This window comes from Syngnathus floridae, chromosome 9 (assembly GCF_059516105.1).
Source record: "Syngnathus floridae isolate MCC-2025c chromosome 9, RoL_Sflo_1.0, whole genome shotgun sequence".
NCBI lineage: Eukaryota > Metazoa > Chordata > Actinopteri > Syngnathiformes > Syngnathidae > Syngnathus > Syngnathus floridae.
In genome coordinates, this window is record NC_142421.1 from 7393601 (window position 1) to 7415990 (window position 22390).

The window sequence follows — 22390 nt, forward strand, 5'->3', positions numbered from 1 at the left end:
AAAAAATTCCAACTCTGAGAGTCAGTCAGTATTTTAGAACTAACTCCCATGCCTGACAAATCATAAATGCTGAGTAATAGTTGGGAATCCACTTGGTTGACCCAATAACATGTGCAGGTCTATTTTGGCTCTTCAGCTGTGGCTGGTATGTGGGATTACAGTGTTGAAAGCCCTGTGTGAAAGCAGGTCAGCAAGGAGGCTGATTGTAGAGGCCTGTCATTTGGGCCATGAAGGACAGTCTCCTGAAAAGAGAAAGGCCCGGAAGTTGTCAAGTGGTCTGGCTCAAGTGCATAGCTGTTGATAATGCTTTGATTGTACATGGTTACCAAATCTAGAGTTACTGGTGTTGATTAATGAATGTTTAAATTCCACTTCCCAACACTAGTGGAGCTAGGAGTATTTTTCCTCTGGCATATACGTAGGTAGCTAAGGATATATCTTAGGGGGTCTGGAAATCAACAACAAAATACAAACCCCCAAAATTCTTCTGAAAATGCGGATAAACATTCATTATACCATATTTGGGGGGTGGTGCCCCCACGGCCCCCCTTCTAGCTCCGCCAGTGCTTCCCAAATATTATGGGGAGCCAGGAAGGAAAATGTCCCAAATGTTCTGTTGTTTATTGCACCCTCTTTGACTTGTTCTCTCAGGTACGGAAGCATATAAATGACCTGTATGAAGACTTGAGAGATGGACATAACTTGATCTCGCTGCTCGAGGTCTTGTCTGGAGACAAACTGGTAAGTTGCTATCCATTCAATTTCTATTATTGTAATCACTTGACATGATATTTTCATATGATTTGTTGTTGAGTTTTTTTTAACGATATATTTATATTATTCGATTCCTATTTTGGGAAAGTCAAAATAATGTCACGAACAGAGTGACTCGCAATGTTTTACTATGCTGCAGAATTAAAAAGTGCTTTCCTTTATCAACATGTAACATCAGTAATGTACCTTATTGAAAACAAATATCTGTCTCTGAACTTTTTATGTTCTTGAAAAGGTTTATAGGAGTCTAGTTTTTTGGCTGTTGCATTGTTTTTACTGTATGTTACCAGGATGCATTCATTTTTTTCTTCCCCCAAATAGCCAAAAGTCAATGATTTTTTTTTTTTATACGTACTGCTTGGAGGTGATACTTGAAATCGACATTTTCATGAGTCGGGATTTGTCTCATTTAAATGGTTACATAACTCATCAAGGGAAAGCTTTCAAGTGGGATACGTTTTTCCATGTTTAAAAGACTTCACAATTACGTACTTCATAGCCAAGGAGTAATGAAAATCATTATTAAAGTTGCTTAGCAGCTTTATTTACTCACTAATTCTAAAGAGTGTTAAAATTGAGAGCATGAAATAAGAATAACTAGTTGCTTATTACATTTCACCATCAGTATGGCAGAGCAACACTTTAACTGTCCTTCTGCTGGCTGTTATAATTGATTGGGCTGTTTTTGCGCTTCAATAATGAATAGTTGTATTAAACACATTAGTGTTATGCGCACATCTTATTTTAACCACTCAAAAGTCAATATTCTCCATCAAAAGAGAGCCAAGTTGTCACTAATTCTTTCCCATAGATGGACAGGAATGAAATGGATTGGGGGTAAAAAATTTGAAGTGTAGTAATTTAATGAAGTAGCTGTAGTGCTATTGCTGCATGTTTCTTTCCACTCTTACGATATCAATAGAATATTGACACAGTATTATGCCAAGGTCTTAGGCCACCACCGGCGTGTTTGTTTTAATTACTTTTTTGCTTCCCCTTTTTTACACCATTTAATGTCAGCAATAATGTCACAGTAAATATAAAAGAAAGAAGTGATTTGAATGACTTTGTGTCAGTTTATTACCATTATACTGATCATATTTGTAAAAAACAAAAACAAATTGTGAACTCTGAGGGTAGGTCAAATTTGTAACTAAAACAAATAGATTTTATGGTTGTGGTCTCATGTTTCAGTGGTGTTTATTTGTCGTTTCAGCAGTTTGAAATGTGTACATAGTGAATGATAAATGGCAGAGAGGCGGCCCAAAGTAAAACTGTGCTGTTGTCATAATTCCGAGTATGTGTACTGTTATGTCATCTTCACTGAAACAACAAATCTAATGGTGACCTAAAACCTTCATGCAGTATTGTACATTCCATCCGTAATCATCATGTCATCACGTTCTTAACTGCAAACGGCATGGAATCCCATGTACATTGCCCTATTAGTTACTTCCACTGTGACTAACTTTCATTCTTCAGCTATCTAGTTTGCTGTTTCCCTCTTTATCCTCTCGTCTTCTCTGCTCTTTGGTTGTTTTTCTGTCCATTGTCTGACTTCCTTTGATTTGGCCGCTGTGTCTGTCTTCCTCCCCCTTCGTCCTCCTTCTCCCATGTGTTGCCTTTTGGCCTGATAAGCCGAGGGAGCGCGATGTCCTGAAGACATTGCGGTTGGTGAGTGGGACAGAAGCATGCGCAGTTGAGCGGCATGGCGGCGTGCTGGATGATGACAAGGGGGTACGTGTGGACTGCCCATTCCCACGCCCTCATAACCAACTAACATGACAGTGTGCTGTGGCCACTTAGCACAAGTGTAGAACCGATCCCATCGTATGAGCAATTATTGTGTTCTGTTTTTATTTACGTTTTACAAAACATCCCAACATCATCGTAATTGGGGGTTGGATTAATAGATTGAGTGAAATTCTCCCATTTATCGATGCAAGGTTTTAAAATAAATTGATGATGCATTTTCATGCTAAAATTGCATTTCTATGTGCAGAGGCCATTTGACTAAAATTAAAACACATCTTTCCTTAACTTCATGTGATATTTCATTTTCTGCTTTCAGCTATATTTGCATCTTGCTTCAAATGATGGCTTCGCAAGCGAATGATTTCAAATGCTGCTGTTTAGAGAGTCTGAATGCAGCGCAATGTGGTTTTGCTGCTGCCTCATCTTAGCTTGATTGCATTTTCCATTTTCCATTTCATTCCTTTTTTGCCGTGTGGATGGGGACCTGAACGTCATTGAGCATTAGTGCAAGAAATTGAACGGTGGCTTGGAGAAAAGCATACCTGTAATGAATAAAAGTACCAGATCGTTTACACATTCAGAGCATGAAGGTGGAATTATTAGAAAATGTTATTATCCTTAACTGTGACCGCAATGGATTAGTGAGTAAGATAGCGGACGCACGCCCTGTATCTTACATGCTACTAAACCTTTGTTATTTCTTTTTTTGGACCATTGATGTTGAACTCAACGTGATCATTTTTGTCCTCTTGTTCGCAGCCTCGGGAGAGAGGAAGAATGCGCTTCCACAGGCTCCAAAATGTACAGATAGCACTGGATTATTTAAAGAGACGGCAGGTAAGACTCAGTGTGCAAGCAACCTTTCAAAGTAGGAAGGCTGGAGCCGAGATTTGCTACTAGAACCTCTGAACTTGGAGAAAGACTGTGAAATAACAAAAATGTGACTGTTATATAAAAGTTAACTTTTATGTCTTGTCTGGTAACGTGATTGAATTATCAAATCAATTACTTGTCCTTTTACAATTTTACATGAGAGACATTAACAGATGATTAGGTCCAGAAGTATTTTGAGCTTTTATATATAATTATCATACACCACCTCAAAAGATTTGAAATAAAACTCAAAATCTGATTAGATGGTTTTGATGTTAAGTTATTGTTGATTGCATTAACAGCTTTTTCATACAGCGTGTTTCCATTTCATCCATAAATCACATTTCCCACCTGGCATACGTTGTACTGGAGGCTTTATATGTTTTCCTCAATAAAACCTCAATTGCAGTAACGGCTGCTAATTGCGAGCCCTGAAGGAACACCGCCTTCAAATCCCATCGCTGGGTTTTCAAATTCCCATCAGTGGGTTTTCGAAGGGGTTCGATTGGCCTCCCCTCCCCCACCAAATTCATGGTGATATGAGTGCAGGCTGCCTCAGCTGTTGCCACATGTGACGCCCAGGCACCAAACAAAGGAGTCATAGATGTGCACCATGGAGATCTTCTATTGTCTCATCCGCAGACCACATTCATCCTAAATCTGGTCAAAATCAAATTGATTTCCATGTCTTTATTGATTGGGATGGATGAATAAACGTTTCAGGATTGTGGCGTCATTTAGCCATGATTGTGCTTTCTGTCTGATGCTTCAGTCAGTAGCCCTTTTATTATTATAGTCCCATGTTTTCTTCCATCAATGACAGTTCTGCCACCTTGTGGACAAATGGAAACATGTAGTCAAGTCGAGACACGTTTTAAAAATACCAAAATATTATGCACAAAACAGTCATCACGTTTTTTTTTTAATTTTTTTTTTTAAAATAATAATAATGTGTATTTTCATTTCTAGGTCAAACTTGTAAATATCAGAAATGATGACATCACAGATGGCAATCCCAAACTGACCCTGGGATTGATTTGGACTATAATACTGCACTTTCAGGTCAGTGTGATCATTGTCAAATAACACCAATGTGAGTTACAATGCATAATAGTTTGAGGTCATGATGAGGTCAGGAATTAAAATGTTAATTTAGGTCATCCTACTTTTTGAGGTTCCAAATGAAAAATATTAAAAACCTTTTTTTAAAACATATTGTTTTCATAATAACAATATATCCAACATGGTTGCCTAAATTACCCAGCCAAGCGTACAAAGTCAGGAGTACAGGAATTTAGGTAAAGTAAAAAAGCTGCCAATCACCTTTTGGCAAACATTGTGAAGCCATTTGATTGATTATGCAGACAATAATAGAGGTCCCTGCATTATTTATTGCCAATCCATTTTTACGTGTAATTTTCAACAATTTCTTTTATGATAATACTTGGATCTAAAACGAGACTGCCTGGGTAGAACCAAAGAGACAACCTTTCTTAGAACTCAAGGAGTGTCAGTGATGCCAACTCTCAGTCACGCAAGCCTTCAAGCAGTCTATCCTGCAGCCAAAGGCCTGTTCCTTCTTGATTTCCAGGCGTGGCAGGAGAAAGCAATGAGGCATTTTAGACTAAAATACACCCTTGCCTTTCTGAGAAAATTGCTACTTATATAAGATTGACAATATTACCATACTGTTATTTTCACTGGCTTTGGTTGACAATTCCCTGTTTAGTTTTGGAGGCATACGCTTCATGATTTTCCCATTGCTTGTGGTGACTTTTTATTAATTTTAATGAACTTTATATACTGCCACTTTAGTGAGTGTTTACTCCTCACTTTGACTGCTGGATCTTTGTAAAAGTGATACAATCTTATGTGTTCCTAAGAGGCTGCCGATAAGATTTGATTACACAAAGTGGCTGCGCGTGTTCATTACAAAAGTCGACTATCACTTTAAGCATTTTGACTAGATATTGCTCTCAAGTTTGTTTTGTCTTCATGTGTTTTATAAAGTTTATAAGTGGTTTGTGCGATCCAGATTATCACATATACAGATAGATAAATGGATACCCAAGTAACATTAGATCAATGGCAATAGCAATATACTGTAAATTAGTTTCAGAAACACACTCACTAACCATAACATTCTTTTATCATACCACACAAAAAAAAATATATATATATATATATATATTTGTAACTCTGATGGATGCATTAATAACCTACTAGTATATTTTGTAATTTTAGGGTTAGGCTTGCACCAGTTGTGTTCTTATGATGTAATGGTCTTAAATGGCAAACCACTTCCAACCTATTAGTATATTTTGTGATTTTAGGGTTGGGCTTGCACCAGTTGTGTACTTATGATGTAATGGTCTGATATGGTAAATCACTTCCTGGTCTGGGTGTATTGCTCTCTGAGCTGCCACGCCGTTGCTTTGTTCCCGTAAAAGAGTTTGTTTTAACCAGTGGGTGTGAAAGCCGCCTCTGACTGTGCCATTGTATGTGTCTTGATTAAAAGACAAAGGAAAAGCTCTCTTGGATTTGTCAGCGATGATCATGTCGACCCGCACTGTCTGATAGCTGAGTGCAACGCTGTCTGGGTCACAGCAAGCCAACTTGCTGAGCCTAAATTTCTCCCTTGGCTAACATGACCTCATTACATACACACGTGTGGGGTAACCCAGCAGGTACCTGTAATATGCATTTGCTTATTGCGTCGATAAAAGTTGACCGGCCAACCCCAAACTGGTTGGTGCACACAAGCTTTTGTCCTTGCTCAGCTGAGAGCCGTAAACACGTGGATCACAGCTGCGTGTGCATTTATGATGTTTGTGCTGGATTAGCATAGGAAGTGTTTCAAAGGTCGGAATGGATTCCACGGTCACACGAGTGAGCCATACAGAGAGCGAGAGTTAGAGCCTGACCGGTTTTCAGAGTCAATGAAAGGAAACTTGATGCCTTCCTGTTTGTGGAATAGATGAGATTGAGCCGGATTCTTTCATTCATAACAACCCACTGGGATTTTAATTCTGGAAACCACTGAAGTATTATGGGGAATACGTTTGGCTGTGTACGGGGTCCAAAGGAGGATTGTTACGTTGACCCCAAGAAAGCTCCACTTAGCCCCGGATCTAAAGAGCTCAAACGTCGTCGCTACTTTCGGAGAAACAAGAAGATATCTACTAATCCTGTGAAATCTTTCAAGAATCTTCATGTGGGTGACAGCCAAGCAAGTTACACTCTAGAAAAACCTTCAGAGGTAGAGAAACATCCAAGCAGTCAGGATAACGTCAATACCAGTGTCCAGTGTCAACGAGAAACATTTGCTTCCATTGATGCCTCAAAAGAAATCCTTGCTCAGACCTTAACTTGCACAGTTGGAAGCACTTGTCCAGATGTCAGAAGATTTCGGTCTACTGAAGATCTGAAGCTTCATCGTATCACCTCTGGAGGTATCCAAGCTAAGGATGGTCTGCTTGTAAAGAAGCTACTCAGGCGCCAGCTCAGGAGGGCTGTTAGTTTTGGAGCAGCAGAGCATGTGTTACAGACTCAGAGGGGCAAGGGTGGCCCTTTGAGTGAGGAAATATTCACAAGGATTATTTGGGACTCTCAGCTACACAGGAGGACCAGGCGGAGGACCTGCTCTGGTCACATTGAACGTGTTAAATGTATTCCCAGCCAAGGGGAGGTAAACAGATCATGGCCTTTATGCCTTTGGACATGATATATATAGTCAATCACACTGAGCCTTAAAAAAAGCACTTATTGAGAAACGCCACTACCTGAATTCACATTACTCGAAAGAAAAGAAGTTTTGAATAATGCATGTTTTCTTTTAAAATCATTTGCTTTGGCTGCAAAGAAAACAAACTAGCAACTGTTTCTGATTGTTGTGTGCGTCAGCCAACGTTCAGCATTGCGAATTTGTCTTTTTATTCCCCTACCAACTGATATCCTCCGACCGTAAGAGGTGGCGCAAAGCTGTCATGGATTAGTTTAGGCTTCGGCACCGTATTGGGTAATTTATTACATAACCTTATCTGATGCTGTTGCAGATGTTGCTCTTAATGTAACCATTGCAGCGAAATTCCTTTATGCTGAATTGTAACTGAGTAACTAAACCATGCAACTTTGAATCAATTGCGTCATTTTTCTTTGGCAACAGATATCAGAGATTCACGTCACAGGTGAGTCCCAGGACATGACGGCCAAAGAGAGGCTGCTGCTTTGGTCCAAGCAGATAACGGAGGGCTACGTCGGTGTTAGATGTGACAATTTTACAACATCCTGGAGGGATGGCAGGCTCTTCAACGCCATTATTCACAAATACAGGTACGGGCAATTTAGTAGGAATTTATCAAATGAGAGCTCATCAGAAAACTGCCTGAGGAGCCTAAATCCAATCCTGATCGTAATCTGGCCTGTGATTTAGAGTTTTCAATTAACTCAACAGCCATGTTTTGGGAATATTGAAGAAACCCGGAGTGCCTGGCTATGAATCATAACATATACTTGCTATGCAATAATAAAAAAAACAAAAAACAAATATAGCTTTGTATAATTGGTCAAATGTTATTGGCCGTTATCTTCAAAACAAAACACTGACTGCTTTCTTATTGTGTTTTTTTTCTGTTTTTCTAGTTAGATTAATGATCATGTGTGTTTTATCACTGACAATCTCATGGATTTCTGTCTTGCGTCTTTTGCAGACCCGACTTAGTTGACATGAGCCGGGTCTCCACACAGACCAACCGATCCAATTTAGAGAATGCATTCGGTGTGGCTGAGCAACTTGGGGTGGCCAGACTGCTCGACCCAGAAGGTGTGTTTTTACTCGAGTTCCTATATTCTGTAGCTGGACCAATGAATACACTCCACATCTTGTAACTGAATTTGTTCTTGACCTCTCATACTAGATGTGGATGTTCAGTCTCCTGATGAAAAGTCAGTCATCACATACGTGTCAACACTGTATGATGCCTTCCCGAAGGTTCCCGAGGGCGGAGAGGGAATTAGCCCCAATGTAAGTTCATGGCAACACTCATAGCTACGCTCATGGCGAGTGGATTTATTGCTTATGCACATGCTGATGTGGATACATATGCTCTTAACAGGATATCGACATTAAATGGGTGGAGTACCAGAACATGATCAAATACCTCAGTCAGTGGATCAAACACAATGTGGCCGTAATGTCCGATAGATCATTCCCCAACAATCCTGCTGAACTTAAGGTATCAAACCACAATGTCATTTCTGACTCTTATCTTTGTTTTGGATGAAAGTTCTGAGGTTGATTTGTAATTTCCGCACAGGCACTTTACACACAATACCTGCAATTTAAAGAACATGAGATTCCACTGAAGGAGAATGAAAAGACAAGAATAAAAAATTTCTACAAAATGCTTGAGGTATGCAATTTCCAAATTATCAGATGGGTATGTGTCGTTAAAACCACATCGGTTGTCATAATCCAATCACATATGTGTCGTTGGGCAGGTGTGGATCGAATTTGGTCGAATACATTTACCACCAGGTCATCACCCAAATGATGTGGAGAAGGAATGGGGTAAATTAATTGTTGCCATGCTGGAAAGAGAAAAAAGCCTGAGGCCTGAGGTAGAAAGGTATGTGACTCATATTATGAATATCTGTCAGGAAAATTAATATATTTTTTATAGCATGCTCAGTTCGTGATTATGGCTTGACTATCATTACCTTTTTTACAGTGTTTAAAATTTGTTGATTGCTGATAATAGTTTGTACAAATCAACATATCCAGCCTTGCCTTCGTGGTCGTTAAACACTCCATATTAGCGGGATTGAAAGAAGGGTGTGTTTTAAAAACTGTCAGACAGCAATTACAACCCTTCGGCAGCTTTTATAAAGGAGCACTGTCTCAACCTGCTGTGTGATTTTAGTTCGCCTGAGGGCAGAATATTATTTCAGGGTGGGTTGGCCTCACACCCTCCTTCACCTAACTCTGCTATAAATAAGAGCATGTTGACATCTCTTCCATCTGTTTGGTAATTTTTAGAGGTTAAGATCCAAACAGTGGACCATGAGAGAATCTTAGATCAGTGGACAGCGAAGAGCGATAGATAGAAAAGATGGCGTACCTAAGCAGGGTGTCATCGACGAGTAACAGTAGTTTTAACAGCTATGGTTCCAGTGACAACGGCTTCATTAGAACCAGATCGGAACCTTTCCTAATGAATAACGCTTTTGTTCTTAATAACAATATCTCCTTTGGATCCAGGTGGGTTACCTGCTCGGTCTCGAATGTGGCGCTTGCATTTTTTAATTTGTACATAGTAATACATGAAAATATTGTTGTTTTTTTGCAGGCTTGAGACGCTGCAGCAGATTGCCAACAGGGTTCAGCGAGACTGTGTTCACGGCGAGGACAAGTTGGGGCTGGCAAGACTTTCCCTGCAATCTGTGAGTTTTGTATTGTTTTCTTAATTTACATGGTTATAAAAATATACTACATTTGTAAGTGCTCGTAGCACAAACATACATTAATATATTGACCTAAAAGGGGGCAATTACAAGAAATAAAACAAAACACTGATGTATAGATATCATAAGGAAAAGAATTAATCATGCCTTCATTCAATTTAATTTCATTTATTATTTATGTTTCAAAGATTTTCCATGAAGTAAATGATTTATTGAGTGACAGCAAAAGCAGTATGTTTTTTGGCAAAAGCACCAAATGAACTGTTTTGTTTGTTTTATTTTCCCAGGATGTTAAACGTCTTGAATCTGGCATCCATCTCCTAAATGAGGCCGAGATCGCCGGCTACCTTTCGGAGTGCGAGAACATCCTGAGACAACAAGTAGTGGACATCCAAGTTCTTCTCGATGGAAAATATCCATTCACAGATCAACTAGTTCGAAGGTAAAAACCAATTTTATGACTTCCTATTGAACATCCTAAAATGCTGGCCGAATATTGACATCACACAATGTTTGTAACCCAGGGTATCAAATCTACGAGACGATCTTCTCTCCCTGAGAGCGCAGTGTGCCTCTTTGTACAACAAAGGCCGCACTTTAACGACCGAGCAGACCAAAATGATGATCTCGGGCATCACGCAGAGCCTGAATTCTGGCTATTCCCAGAACATGAGCCGAACTCCTGCACTCACCCAGGGAGGCTTAGATACCTCCACATTCACCTCGAGCCTTACGCCGTCCTTGAGCCGTGGACTGCATTCTGCTTCAGAGCAAAGCTATATGAGCAGCGCTGACAATATGGAGCCAGGCATCCTCAGGCTAATCGCACCCATGCACATCCCCAAGCCCTCAATGAGGTCCACACTGACCGATTCCAGCTTGACAGAAGCTGAGGTCAACATGGAATACATTCAGGACCTGTTGAAATGGGTGGAGGACATGCAGGTGAGCCATCAAGGTTTTACATTTGTCTATCTTGCATTTTTTATCCAGGTATAAACTAATCACCTGAATTTCTTTCTTTTTTCTCAGTTGCAATTAGATCGCTCTGAATGGGGATCTGACATGCCAAGCGTGGCGACGCACTTAGATAACCACAAAGCGGTACAAAGAGCTATCGAAGAATTCCAAATGAGTCTGAAAGAGGCCAAACTGAGTGAAGTGAGCAATCCCGCATGACGAATGAGCAAACTGTTTCATCTGTTTGAAATCTAATGAGTTTTATTATTCCCCGCAGATGCAAATGGAACTACCCTTGAAACAAACCTACTCTGACAAATTAAGCAGTCTGGAAAAGCATTATGAAAAACTTTTGGTAAGTCATATCAGTCTGAATCTTAAAGTCTTTGCTTCTTATCTCATTTGAATTTATAAACGTTTGCTTTTCAGAGGTGTTCAAAGGAGCGACAAAGCAACCTGGAGAGCCTGCACGACTTTGTGTCTCAGGCAACACGTGAGCTCATCTGGCTTAACGAGAAGGAGGAAGAGGAGGTCGCATTTGACTGGAGTGATCGCAACATCAACATATCCAAGAAAAGAGACTACCATGCTGTGAGTTTCTCACAAATGCTTCCCAGTGAATACATGTTAGCGTGTGCCGGGGGTGCAGTGACAAGTTCTTTGTTTTTTTGCCGTAAGTCAGAAATCCGTTTATGTGTCCAAACAGGATCTGATGAAGGAGCTTGATGAAAAGGAAGAAGTGATCAAGTCTGTACAAGACTTCGCGGAGCGTCTTCTTTTTAAGAGTCACCCAGCTCGGTTAACTATTGAAGTAAGCCAACCTTTTATTCTTGCAGTGCTGTCTCCACCCTGTGTGCTATTATTGAAATTCAATGGAGACTTTAATTTCTTTAATACGACTCCTGGCAGGCATACAGAGCTGCCATGAAAACGCAGTGGAGTTGGATCCTGCAGTTGTGCTCGTGTGTGGAACAACATCTAAGGGACAATGCTGTTTATTTCGAGGTGCGTCCTCCTTTTAACTTCAATCTGCTTTGTGTGTCCACCGCTCACAACTCTTTTCCCTTTTTGCAGTTTTTCAGTGATGCGAAAGAAGCCATGGACTTCCTTCGAAGCTTGCAAGAGGCCATTCAGAGAAAGTACAGCTGTGACCGAACCAGCAGCTTGCACAGACTGGAGGATCTCCTTCAGGAATCCATGGTAAACTTGCATCGGCATGCAGGGCATTCACAAAGATACGTTTAATGAAATCTGAAGGTGACAACACTGCTTGGGGCTTGTATCGCTTTAGGAAGAGAAAGAGCAGCTTCTTCAATACTGCAACACGGTAGCCGGGCTGATGGGTCGGGCTAAGAATATTGTGCAGCTCAAGCCGAGGAACCCGGACAGCACTCTTCGATCTTCCATCCCTGTCAAAGCCATCTGTGATTATCGACAAATAGAGGTGCAGCTAATCTCATCAGTAATTGTGTTAAAAAGATTCCGAACTCCCTGATTAGTTAATTACTTATTAGCAATCATTTTGCGTACTACTGAGTTTGTATCTTTGTTGTTATCTTTCTTTCAGATAACCATTTATAAAGAGGATGAGTGCGTGCTGGCCAACAACAATCATCGGGCCAAGTGGAAAGTGATCAACCCTGCAGGCAATGAGGCCATGGTGCCCTCTGTCTGTTTCACCGTGCCCCCACCTAACAAAGAGGCTATGGAGATGGCTTCAAAGTAAGATGCTTACCTCCATTATTTGATTGCGTGTACTGCGTATGATGTGTTGAAACAAGTGTATTATTTTCTTCCAGAACGGAAGAATTATACCAGAATGTCCTCTCACTTTGGCATCACTCCCACATCAACATGAAAAGTGTGGCGTCTTGGCACTGTCTCGTGGCTGATATACGCACCATCCGCCACTGGAATGTAGCTTCTGTATGTTCTTCAGATGTTGACCATCTTATTCACAATCCACATGACATTGTTCACATTTTCTTTCCATGTTGCAGTTTAAAACGATGCTACCGGGTGAGCATCAGCAAATTTTGAGCAACCTTCAGTCTCATTTTGATGAGTTCTTGGAAGACTGTGAGGAGTCTGAGGTGTTCACCGTGGCAGACTGTGCTCAGCTGGAGAGAGACGTTGCAGGGTGCAGGGAATACTACCAAGAACTACTCAAATCTGCAGAGCGAGGCAAGGAAATGTCTGTCATTTCAAATCTAAAATCTGGAACTTAGTACAAACAAGTTCTGTTTATTTGCTTGTGTTAAACAGAGGAACACGAGGAGTGTTTGTACAATCATTACATCTCAGAAATACGCAACTTCCGGATGCATCTGGAGACCCACGAAGAGCAACTGATCAGGAAAATCCGCACGCCTCTGGACAGAGACGACATGTACCAGAGTCTGCAGCGCATCACTGAGCAAGAGGTCTGATTTGTTGTGGAACATTTAGGAAGTTATTTTTTTGTAATCATGTTTGATTTTTATCCACTTTGTAGAAGAAAATGGAAGAGCTGCATAAATTTAAGGAAGACCTGGATAACATAAATGAGAAATGTGAGGTGTTCCTCAGACAAGCTGCCGGCTTTCCATCAGCTCAGACTCTCTCCAACGAACTCAGCATTGTGCTTCAGAGCATGAGCCAAGTGCACTCCATGTCTTCTATATACATGGACAAGTGAGTGTGAATTTATTTTTGATCAACATAATCTAAAGCTTGGGGGAAAGAGACAACAAAGTTTGTTGTGTTTGACATGTGTGGCAGACTGAAGACGATCAGTTTGGTGGTGAAGCACAGCCAGAGTGCAGAGGCGTTGGTGAAGGCCTACGAATCCAAACTCTATGAGGACGATGCGATCAACTCTGACCTTCAGTCTATTGAAACAGTCACTTCCATACTCAAGGTGGTCCATATTTCTAACCTCTGCAGTATATTATTGCCCATTTTGAATAAATATTCATCCTTCTAATTGTAGCAATGGCGAACCGAGATTGACGAAAACCAGGAAGTCTTCCACAATCTGGAGGATGAACTGCAGAAAGCCCGACTCACCAGTGACCGCATGTTTAAGTCCCACAACGAGCGTGACTTTGATCTGGACTGGCATAAGGAGAAAGCCGACCAACTGAATGAGAGATGGCGCAACATTCACTCCCAAATTGATAGCAGGTAAGAGTAAATAAATTGTGGATTGAGGGAGATAAACATGGCAGGGGGTCCTCTTCCATGATACAACTTTTTTTTATTTATTTTAGGCTTAGAGATTTGGATGCCAACAGCCAATTCCTGAAGCTTTACAAAGACTCCTACAGTAGTCTAGACGAATGGATTCGAGAAGTTGAAGCAGAACAGATAATGACCCAAGAAAATAAACCAGAAGATAGCAAGGCTTTTGCTGAAGTGTTGAACAAACAGAAGGTAAGGCAATAGCTGACTTAACCGTTTGTATGTCGTATGATGAATAGCACACACTTTTATATCAAATATTTATGTACATTATATGCTCTGTTTCTTGTTTAGGTTCTTGTTGCTGAAATTGAACAAAAGCAGAGCCAGATTGATGAATGTCAGAAGTACTCAGAACAGTGCTCCTCTGTCATCAAGGTAATTGACTGTATTTAAACTCAAGAGTTCCACCATTTTCCACAATGTAAATGTTTTTAGGATTATGAGCTCCTGCTGATGACCTTCAGAGCGATGGTTGATTCCCAACACAAATCACCACTCAAGAAACGCAAAATGCAGAGCTCTTCTGATATTATCCAGCAGGAGGTAATTGATCTGACTTTTTATTTATTCAACACATGTAGTATCTTTATGTCTGAACAATGTTTTTTTTTCCAACAGTTTATGGATCTTCGCACCCGCTATACAGCCCTTGTGACCCTCATGACGCAGTATGTGAAGTTTGCAAGTGAAACCCTGAAGAGAGCAGAAGATGAGGAGGTGAGATTGTCAAATGTATTTATTTTTTTCTCCTTACAGCAAAACATTTTGGCTGATGTGTGTGCTGTGAGGCCCTTCTCATATTTGCATGTTCTTGTGGTGTCTCATTAAACTCCTTTTGCTATTTTTTTAAGCTTTCTTACTTAGCTCTTTTCCAAAGGTTTTATTTGGTTGTCGGCTTATTCAAAGACTATCATGTTACTATTTTGTGGTCATGCTGGTGACTTTTTTTTGGGGGAAGGAGCTGGAGTTTTAAGGATCTTTACTTTTGGTCTTATGGGAGAGTAAAGGCTCTTTAGTCAATTTTAAGTGTTACGTTGATAAATCGTGGAGGTTTTTGGTTGTGTCATGATGACATTCCTGGTTCTTGCTTAAGCTTGCTTCCGCACTCTTGCAAAAGGGAAAAGGTCAATGTTGTTACGCGTACCATGATGGATAACTTATTGTTTTGCATTTTAGAACAAAATGGCTTTTGAAAGAGCAGAGAATGCAAAAAGGACAGAGAGCGCGGAGCTCCAAAAAACTGCAGGGGATGTAAAACTTAACCAACTTAATCTCCTGGTGCGTGAACAAGAGGCCTTGCTGATTGAAAGACAAGCACAGTCGCAAAGGCTGGAAGGAGAACTAAAAACACAACAGCGGATGAATGACGATCTAACGTTTCAGAAATCGCAGCTTGAGCATGATGTTCGGCAGTGTCAGGCCAAGTTGGAGAGAGTAATGGCTGACAAAGCTGCCAGTGAGCAAGAACTAAGTCATTCTAAATTGTTAATTGAGCAGGCAGAGGCCAAGTGGTGCAACGCTCAGAGGAAACTGGAGGACCTTGTCAATGAAAACCAAGTTCTTATGGACCGAAGTCCCACATTTCAGAGAAAAATAACAGTGGAGGAAATTAAAAAGGAAAATGTTCAAAGTGATTATTCCAGTGAGTCCCATTCAAACATACTTAGAGAATATCAAAGATTAAAAGAGGATATACAGCAGAAATATGATGAGCTAGCCATGGTCCAGAAGCGAGCAGAAATGTCTGAGGAGAAAGCTCAAAGTTATAAAAAGCTGTTGGATGATAGAGATAACCGACTCAAGAAGCTTCAGCTGGACATGGAATCAGAGAGGTTTAGCCTGAAACAGAAATTAGAAGATCTTCACCAGGAGACACTAACCTTGCAACAAACAATCTCCGAACTTCAAGAGGAAATCAGAGGACTTAACAGAGCAAAATCCTCACTGGAGCAAAATTCTTTTTTCCAAAATACGGAGGTTGAAGGTCTCAAGGAACAGCTGAAGATTACGCAAGGAGAAATTCACAGAAGGAGCTCCTTGGATCAGGATAACATTCAAAAGATTAGCAGTTTGGAGGAAGACCTCGCTTCAAAGCAGGTGGTGATAAATCAACTGAACTTTAAATGTACTGAGCTTAGAAGATTAAACATGTCGTCTGAAAGTGATTTGAAAGCTCTTCAGCTTCATACTGAGTCGGTCGAAAAAGACAGATCTTATTTAGAGCAAAAGATGAAATCTTTGAAGAGTGAAATTCAAAACTGGAAGGACCTGCTTCAAGAGGCCAAAGAGGAAGTTACAATCATGAAGAGATCAGAGCAAGAGTGTCTATTTAAATGTAAAAGTCTCGAGGCAGGCATTCAAAATTGTGAATTTGTGGCTTCTCAGTTACAAAAGAAAGCAGACGAGTCAAAGCAGGTAAATGCTGACTTGGAAAATAGTTTGAAGAATGCAAAGGAGAAACACGAGCAAGCTCTAATGGAAATAGAGAGAAAAGATCAACAAATTGAAATTCTAAAGTCTCAGGTAGAAGCAGCGAAATCACAGGTCAAAATTATTGAGGCAGAGCTCAATACAAAATCCCAGAACTCCCATGAGCTTCAAGTAAAATTGCAAGATCACAGTGAGCATATGAAGAACTTAACGGAAAAAAATAGCACATTCAACTGCAACGTCACGAGTTACCAGAGAGAAATAACAGCGCTGAAATCTGACCTTAAATCTGCCTTAGCTGAAAAAGAGATAGCAGAGCGTAAGGTCCACATACAAAGTGCTGAGATTGATGATTTGAACACAATGTTGAAAAGCAAAAATGCAGAAATTCAAAAAGGATCTTCTGTGATAAACAAACATCTCAGCAAAGTAAAATCATTAGAAGATGAGCTTTTTAAATATGAGCACAATGTCAAGGGCCCAACACAGAGCTCAGACAAAATGACAGGGAATTTAAAGCAGGAGATACTTACTCTCCAAATAGAGAAAAACACTGCAGAGAAAAATGTTGAAAACTTGAAAGCTAAAGTTTCAGAGTTGAGCGCTTCTCTGCATAAAGTAAAAGAGGAATTGGCTAAAGAGAGCAAAGAAAGGAAAAACAAAGAATCTAGAATAACGCAGCTTGAATGGGAGCAAGAGAAAAATCAAACATTGACAAAAGGAATGTCTAACTTCGACCAATCCCAGTCAAATCTCCAACATGAAAATTTGGTCCTCAAGAGAGAGAAAACTGATGCTCAAGGGAAAAGTATCTCATTGGAATCTGAAATCATATTGTTGAGGGAAAAGCTTCAGTGCAACAACGCAGAAGGAGAGAGAGTGCAAAAAGAAAACTCTCTTCTCAGAGTGAGGACACAGCTGATGGAAGAGCAAGTTGGGAAGTGCAAGAGAATGCTTGAGGAATTGAAAAACAAGCTAGAACTACAGAGGCAGGGCTACGAAAGGCATCTGATGTTAGTGCAGAAAGAAATGGAAAAGAAAGTGATGTTAGCAAAGTCCGAAATCACGAGTGAGACAGATGTGTCACAAAAGCGTTCGTATAGTTCAGAATTAGAAGAGATGTTGAATGAATATCTCAAAGAGGAGATCCAAGTATTAAATGTAGCCCCACGAATGACATTGGAATCAAAGCAGCAAGTGGGCAACAGATTGGAGAAATTGGAGCAAGAAAAAAATGTGCTTGACCAAGATTTACTAAAGGCAAGATCGCAAAATACTCCTCAACCTGAAGAGGACAAACTTCAACTATACTCAAAGGTGAATGCTTCACCAAGTAAGGCTCGTTCAATGCAGCTCCTACAAGATGCTTATAAAGTGATGCCAATGGACGCCACCTTCTTTCCTGGACCAATCAATTCAAACACCAAAGAGGCTCCAACTCTTCCGAGGGTTCCAACGGAGAAGGAAAACCAGAGATTTAGGAAACAGGAAGTCAGCAAAGACGGCCATCACTATTTGAAAGACTCTGAGACTGCTATGCTCAAGACAGCCATGCAGAAAGGAGAACCACAATGCAGCAAGGAGGAGGAGAATCCGCTAATGAAAAGCTCAATCGAGGTACGGGATGAAGTCTTTGTGTCACCAATCAATTTACCTCTACAATTTTCTTTTGTTATTTCTAATCAAAAGTTGTTTCAATTTCCAATTCACAGATGGCAACATTGGAGAAAGAAGACATTCTAATAGACTTCAAACAAGATGAAATCAAAGTCATTCCTAGTGAGACAGCTTTGACGAGTTCAAGTTCTCAAAAGGTCACATTCCCAGAAAGACAATATACGACCGAAACATATCAGATTTACTCGTGTAACGATTTGATCCCCAAAACGCAGGGATACATGGCCCTGTCTGTACCCATAGAGTACCAGAAAGAAACACACAGCGTCCTTACAACCACAAAATATCATCTCAAAGAATCTCCTGAAGCAAGAAATAAGCCCATGAAAAGTGCTCCAGAAAGTAGGGACAGCTTCAGGTTGTGGAACACAACAGCTTTGAATCTCTCTGATCTCAAAAAAAGCACAGCTATTCAAAACCTAATCAAATATAAGATCTTGGATGAAGACATTTTCCATAAATTTGAGAAAGGACTGATCTCAATAGACAAAGTACAAGCATCAATCGCGCCCTATGTCGGCAAACCAACTTCCATCGCCGGAATATATGTGGAGTCGAGTAAGAAAAAAACGTCCTTCTTCGAGGCAGCCGAGAAGGGTTTCTTGGCAAAGGTGTACGCTTTGGAATTTCTGCAATCTCAGGCAGCGACAGGAAGTCTCACTGATCTGACCACGGGCCAGATATACTCCTTAGACGAGGCTCTTGAGAGAGGAATTTTTGATTCAAGCTTAAAAGATAAACTGATGGAGGCTGAGAAAGCTTTTCGTGGCTATATGCACGCTGGCAAAAGGTTGTCTGTGTTCCAAGCGATGGAGGCGAGTATTCTTGAGCGATACAAAGGCAAGAAGATCCTTGAAGTACAGATAGCCACCGGTGGAGTGGTTAACCCGGAGGGCGGTTTCAGAATGCCGCCGAGCGTTGCTATTGATCATGGCTTTCTAAACAAGGAGACCCTTCAAATTCTGTACGATCCAGTCCGCAATCCCAAAGGTTTCCACAACCCTGATACTGGACAGAGAGCGTACTACTGTGAAATACTAAAGGCGTGTCTTTATGACATTGACGGTGGAGTCCTCCTCCTTCCACTTGGGGACCGGCATCTTACCAGTAGCTCACCCACAAGTTCCCACCGGGTGTCTGTTGTCAGCAGCAGCCGTGGGACTGAGATGTCTACCCATGAAGCTTTCAAGAAGAAACACATCGACAAGCAGACCTACCTGTTTCTGTCACAGCAGGAAAGTGAATGGCATGAGACGTCTGTAGATGACGGCAACGGAGTTTTGCGTCACATCATCACAGATGTCAAAAATGGAAGAAAGCTGTGTCTAGAGTCTGCTCTCAGTCAGAGGTTTCTTGAAGCGTCTGAGCTAGAACGCTACAGGAACGGCCAGCTTAGTGTCTACGAAATTGCCGACATCATATTTTCAAGAATGGTTGTTGTGGAGGATGTAAACAGCCCCATTGCTGGTCTTTGGGACCTCACTCGGAAGAAGAGGCTGTCAGTTCTTGAGGGATTTCAACAGGGTTTTACTGACGGGTCCACTGCCTTGAAATTGCTGGAGGCCCAAGCTTGCACTGGAGGTATTTGTGACCCCTTCTCCGGGGAGAAATTTACAGTTCGTGATGCGATTAGCAAAGGTCTTTTAAATGAGAAGCTTGCGCAGAAACTACAGCAGTTTGAGCAGGTATTCAATGGCATCACTCACCCCAAGACTGCAAAGTCTGTGTCCATCACCCAGGCAGTCCAGGAAAACATTTTACCCAAGGATGTTGGCACACGCTGTATCGAGTTCCAGCTTCTGACTGGTGGATTGATCAACCCTGACACCCACGACCGAGTCTCACTGGAGGAAGTCATTCAAAGAGGCCTTGTTGACAAAGCCACGGCCTCAGCTATCAAAGATGAAAAATCCCACACCAAAAGCCTCACTTGTCCAAAGACCAAGAGACGAATCACATTCAAAGAAGCGCTTGAAAGAAGCGTTTATGACTGCCACACTGGTTTAAGATTACTTGAGGCTACTAAAGGTCAAGAGTTTGGATCTCTATCAACTTTTCTTCCCAGGAAGTTGAAATAAAAACTTGTGGGCATTCTTGTTAAAAAAGTAAATACTGGAAATAGGATTTATTTTGGCTCGATGTGTAGCTATATTATTTTCTTTGCTTAAATAATGTGTACGTAAGCATGGGATCATTGCGCTTGCCTTCATTTTATGTTGCCAACGTTTTTTTTTTTTGTTCTTTTACTAGTTATTAGATCTTTTGAGTTTTTACTTATAATGGATGGAATATAGTTTCAGATGAATTTAGGAGTTTGCTGTATTTTAAATGTCATCCCCTTTGGGTCCAATAGAAGCATGAAAACTATTCCTAACTGAATCCCTGTACTATTTTCCCCCCTGGTCAGTATTTGGGTTTGTTTTATCATACTCAGATGAGGAAATTGAGATTTAACAGTTTTGTTTTTCTGTACAATTTATAGTCATTCTCTTACCCCTAACTGTTGTAATTCCAGAGATCGGTGGATGAAGAAAAGCGAGAGCATGGTGATAAAGTTAGCAAACTATTAGGTTGGATGTCTAATGTGAAACAGAATGCGAGCAATGAGGGAAATACTCTGAAAGATAGTAATGCCAACAGAGATGCTTCAAATAAATCCCAGGTAATAATAAGTATTTGTTTCGTTGTTGTTAACTTGATAAAAAAATATTTTGCTTTGAGGATTTTTGTTCTTATCCTATTATGTGACTTTTAATAAAAACACATCTTTCTGATCTGCTTACTCAATATATATTTGACACTATAAAGGGATATTTTATTAATCCAATCAAGTGCTCAGTCTGATACAAACTCCCCTTACTGTTGCACAAGCACCCATGTTTCAGACAGAGCATCTTGAAAAGAAATTTATTTCATTCACTTTAAATAGTGTGAAAGCCCATTTGTAATATCAAGCAAGCAATTCCTTTTAGAAAAAATACCAATAACCAATTTAAAGGCTTTTAATACTAACCCAGTGTTCTCATACTTTTCATATTGCTATGCAGTTCTACAGTTAATTTTATTCATAACAATATTAGTTATGAAAACAGCACACCAGTTTGTAACAAACCACTGTCTCCTTATCAAACAATTGCATATATATTTGTATTTGGATTCAATATAGCACATCTAATCCTCACAAGTGGCAAAAGTGAATCACACATTTCACCATCACTGTTCTATTCATTATTTTGCACAAATATCAGTCGGCTTCATGTCCACAATAAATTATGGCTATGCGTAGAGCGGCCACAATTTAACCCTCAGTGAGGTATTAAACTAACAATATGGACAAAATATATGTGAATCTCTGTTTGTTGAAGTTCTGCGTCAGTGCTCGGATTTCACTTCCTTATCTTTATGACAGGCCATATTTATTGTGTTAAATCTCATTCGATTGTGCGGGCGTTTCTAGTAATGTTAAGGCCTGTGAGTGTATTCAACCAAAGCAAAGTGTCTAAAATACTTACATGATTTGTACTCTCTTGATAAATCTATTGACAAGTGATTGTTGGATGTTGTAGGTCTCCATGGAGGAAATGGTTACTAAGAAAGAGCAGATTGCGGAAGCTATTAGGGCCACAGAAATGATGCTGAACAAACACAGTGAAAAGTAAGTCAGGCAATTACATAACTGTCTATGTGCAACATATGAATTAAAAAGCTGATTTTTTTTTTCACTTACAGGATGTCAGAAGAGGAGAAAGAAAAAGCCCAGGAACAGTTGAAGGAGCTAAGTCAGGCATACAGTGACCTTTCCCAGCATTGTTCTGATCAGCCCACACATGAACATGAGGTTGGAAATTGTGCTTTTACTCAATGGAATGCGTTTGTATTCTGTAATGACCTCACAAGGAGTGTTATCAGATTGTTCATTGCATGATAATCCCTTTTCATTCTTCTTTGTAGCAATCGATCCAACACGTCTCTAATTATCGCGCTACATCATTAATTTCAATTGAAAAAACTGCATTATGATATTTGCAACCAGATCATTGGAGTATGCTGTAAACATGCTTAGCCATGTCTGTTTCCGTCTTTATGCTGATGTTCAACTACCTAATAAGGTTGATTCTGTGTGATGTGACTAACAAACACTTTCCGCAACAAGTTGAAGCATGATTGCTTTCACTGTACGCTGACGGCCTGACACTTTCTTGTTCGCAACGCTGATGCAGTGTTGAACTCATGC

The 22390-nt window shown here is 40.4% G+C and overlaps 1 protein-coding gene across 5 annotated transcripts in view; it reads left to right on the top strand.

The window, feature by feature from the left end:
• dst (dystonin) overlaps positions 1 to 22390 on the top strand; it is a 77594-nt gene that overhangs the window by 13957 nt on the left and 41247 nt on the right. For 4 of the 5 annotated variants that reach the window (XM_088385804.1, XM_088385805.1, XM_088385806.1 and 1 more), the window contains 33 exons: positions 652 to 741; positions 3289 to 3366; positions 4372 to 4464; positions 7568 to 7734; positions 8112 to 8224; positions 8319 to 8425; positions 8517 to 8636; positions 8718 to 8813; positions 8902 to 9029; positions 9750 to 9843; positions 10152 to 10306; positions 10389 to 10809; positions 10897 to 11025; positions 11102 to 11179; positions 11254 to 11415; positions 11531 to 11635; positions 11734 to 11829; positions 11899 to 12024; positions 12116 to 12268; positions 12392 to 12546; positions 12624 to 12750; positions 12825 to 13008; positions 13090 to 13247; positions 13319 to 13497; positions 13585 to 13723; positions 13796 to 13989; positions 14076 to 14238; positions 14341 to 14424; positions 14485 to 14592; positions 14668 to 14766; positions 20672 to 20818; positions 21723 to 21811; positions 21886 to 21994. In XM_088385804.1, coding sequence (XP_088241930.1) covers positions 652 to 741; positions 3289 to 3366; positions 4372 to 4464; positions 7568 to 7734; positions 8112 to 8224; positions 8319 to 8425; positions 8517 to 8636; positions 8718 to 8813; positions 8902 to 9029; positions 9750 to 9843; positions 10152 to 10306; positions 10389 to 10809; positions 10897 to 11025; positions 11102 to 11179; positions 11254 to 11415; positions 11531 to 11635; positions 11734 to 11829; positions 11899 to 12024; positions 12116 to 12268; positions 12392 to 12546; positions 12624 to 12750; positions 12825 to 13008; positions 13090 to 13247; positions 13319 to 13497; positions 13585 to 13723; positions 13796 to 13989; positions 14076 to 14238; positions 14341 to 14424; positions 14485 to 14592; positions 14668 to 14766; positions 20672 to 20818; positions 21723 to 21811; positions 21886 to 21994 — 4446 coding nt within the window. Of the gene's footprint in view, positions 1 to 651; positions 742 to 3288; positions 3367 to 4371; positions 4465 to 7567; positions 7735 to 8111; positions 8225 to 8318; positions 8426 to 8516; positions 8637 to 8717; positions 8814 to 8901; positions 9030 to 9749; positions 9844 to 10151; positions 10307 to 10388; positions 10810 to 10896; positions 11026 to 11101; positions 11180 to 11253; positions 11416 to 11530; positions 11636 to 11733; positions 11830 to 11898; positions 12025 to 12115; positions 12269 to 12391; positions 12547 to 12623; positions 12751 to 12824; positions 13009 to 13089; positions 13248 to 13318; positions 13498 to 13584; positions 13724 to 13795; positions 13990 to 14075; positions 14239 to 14340; positions 14425 to 14484; positions 14593 to 14667; positions 14767 to 15225; positions 15328 to 20671; positions 20819 to 21722; positions 21812 to 21885; positions 21995 to 22390 lie in introns of all 5 variants that reach the window. The other variant, XM_088385808.1, reaches the window with a different exon arrangement.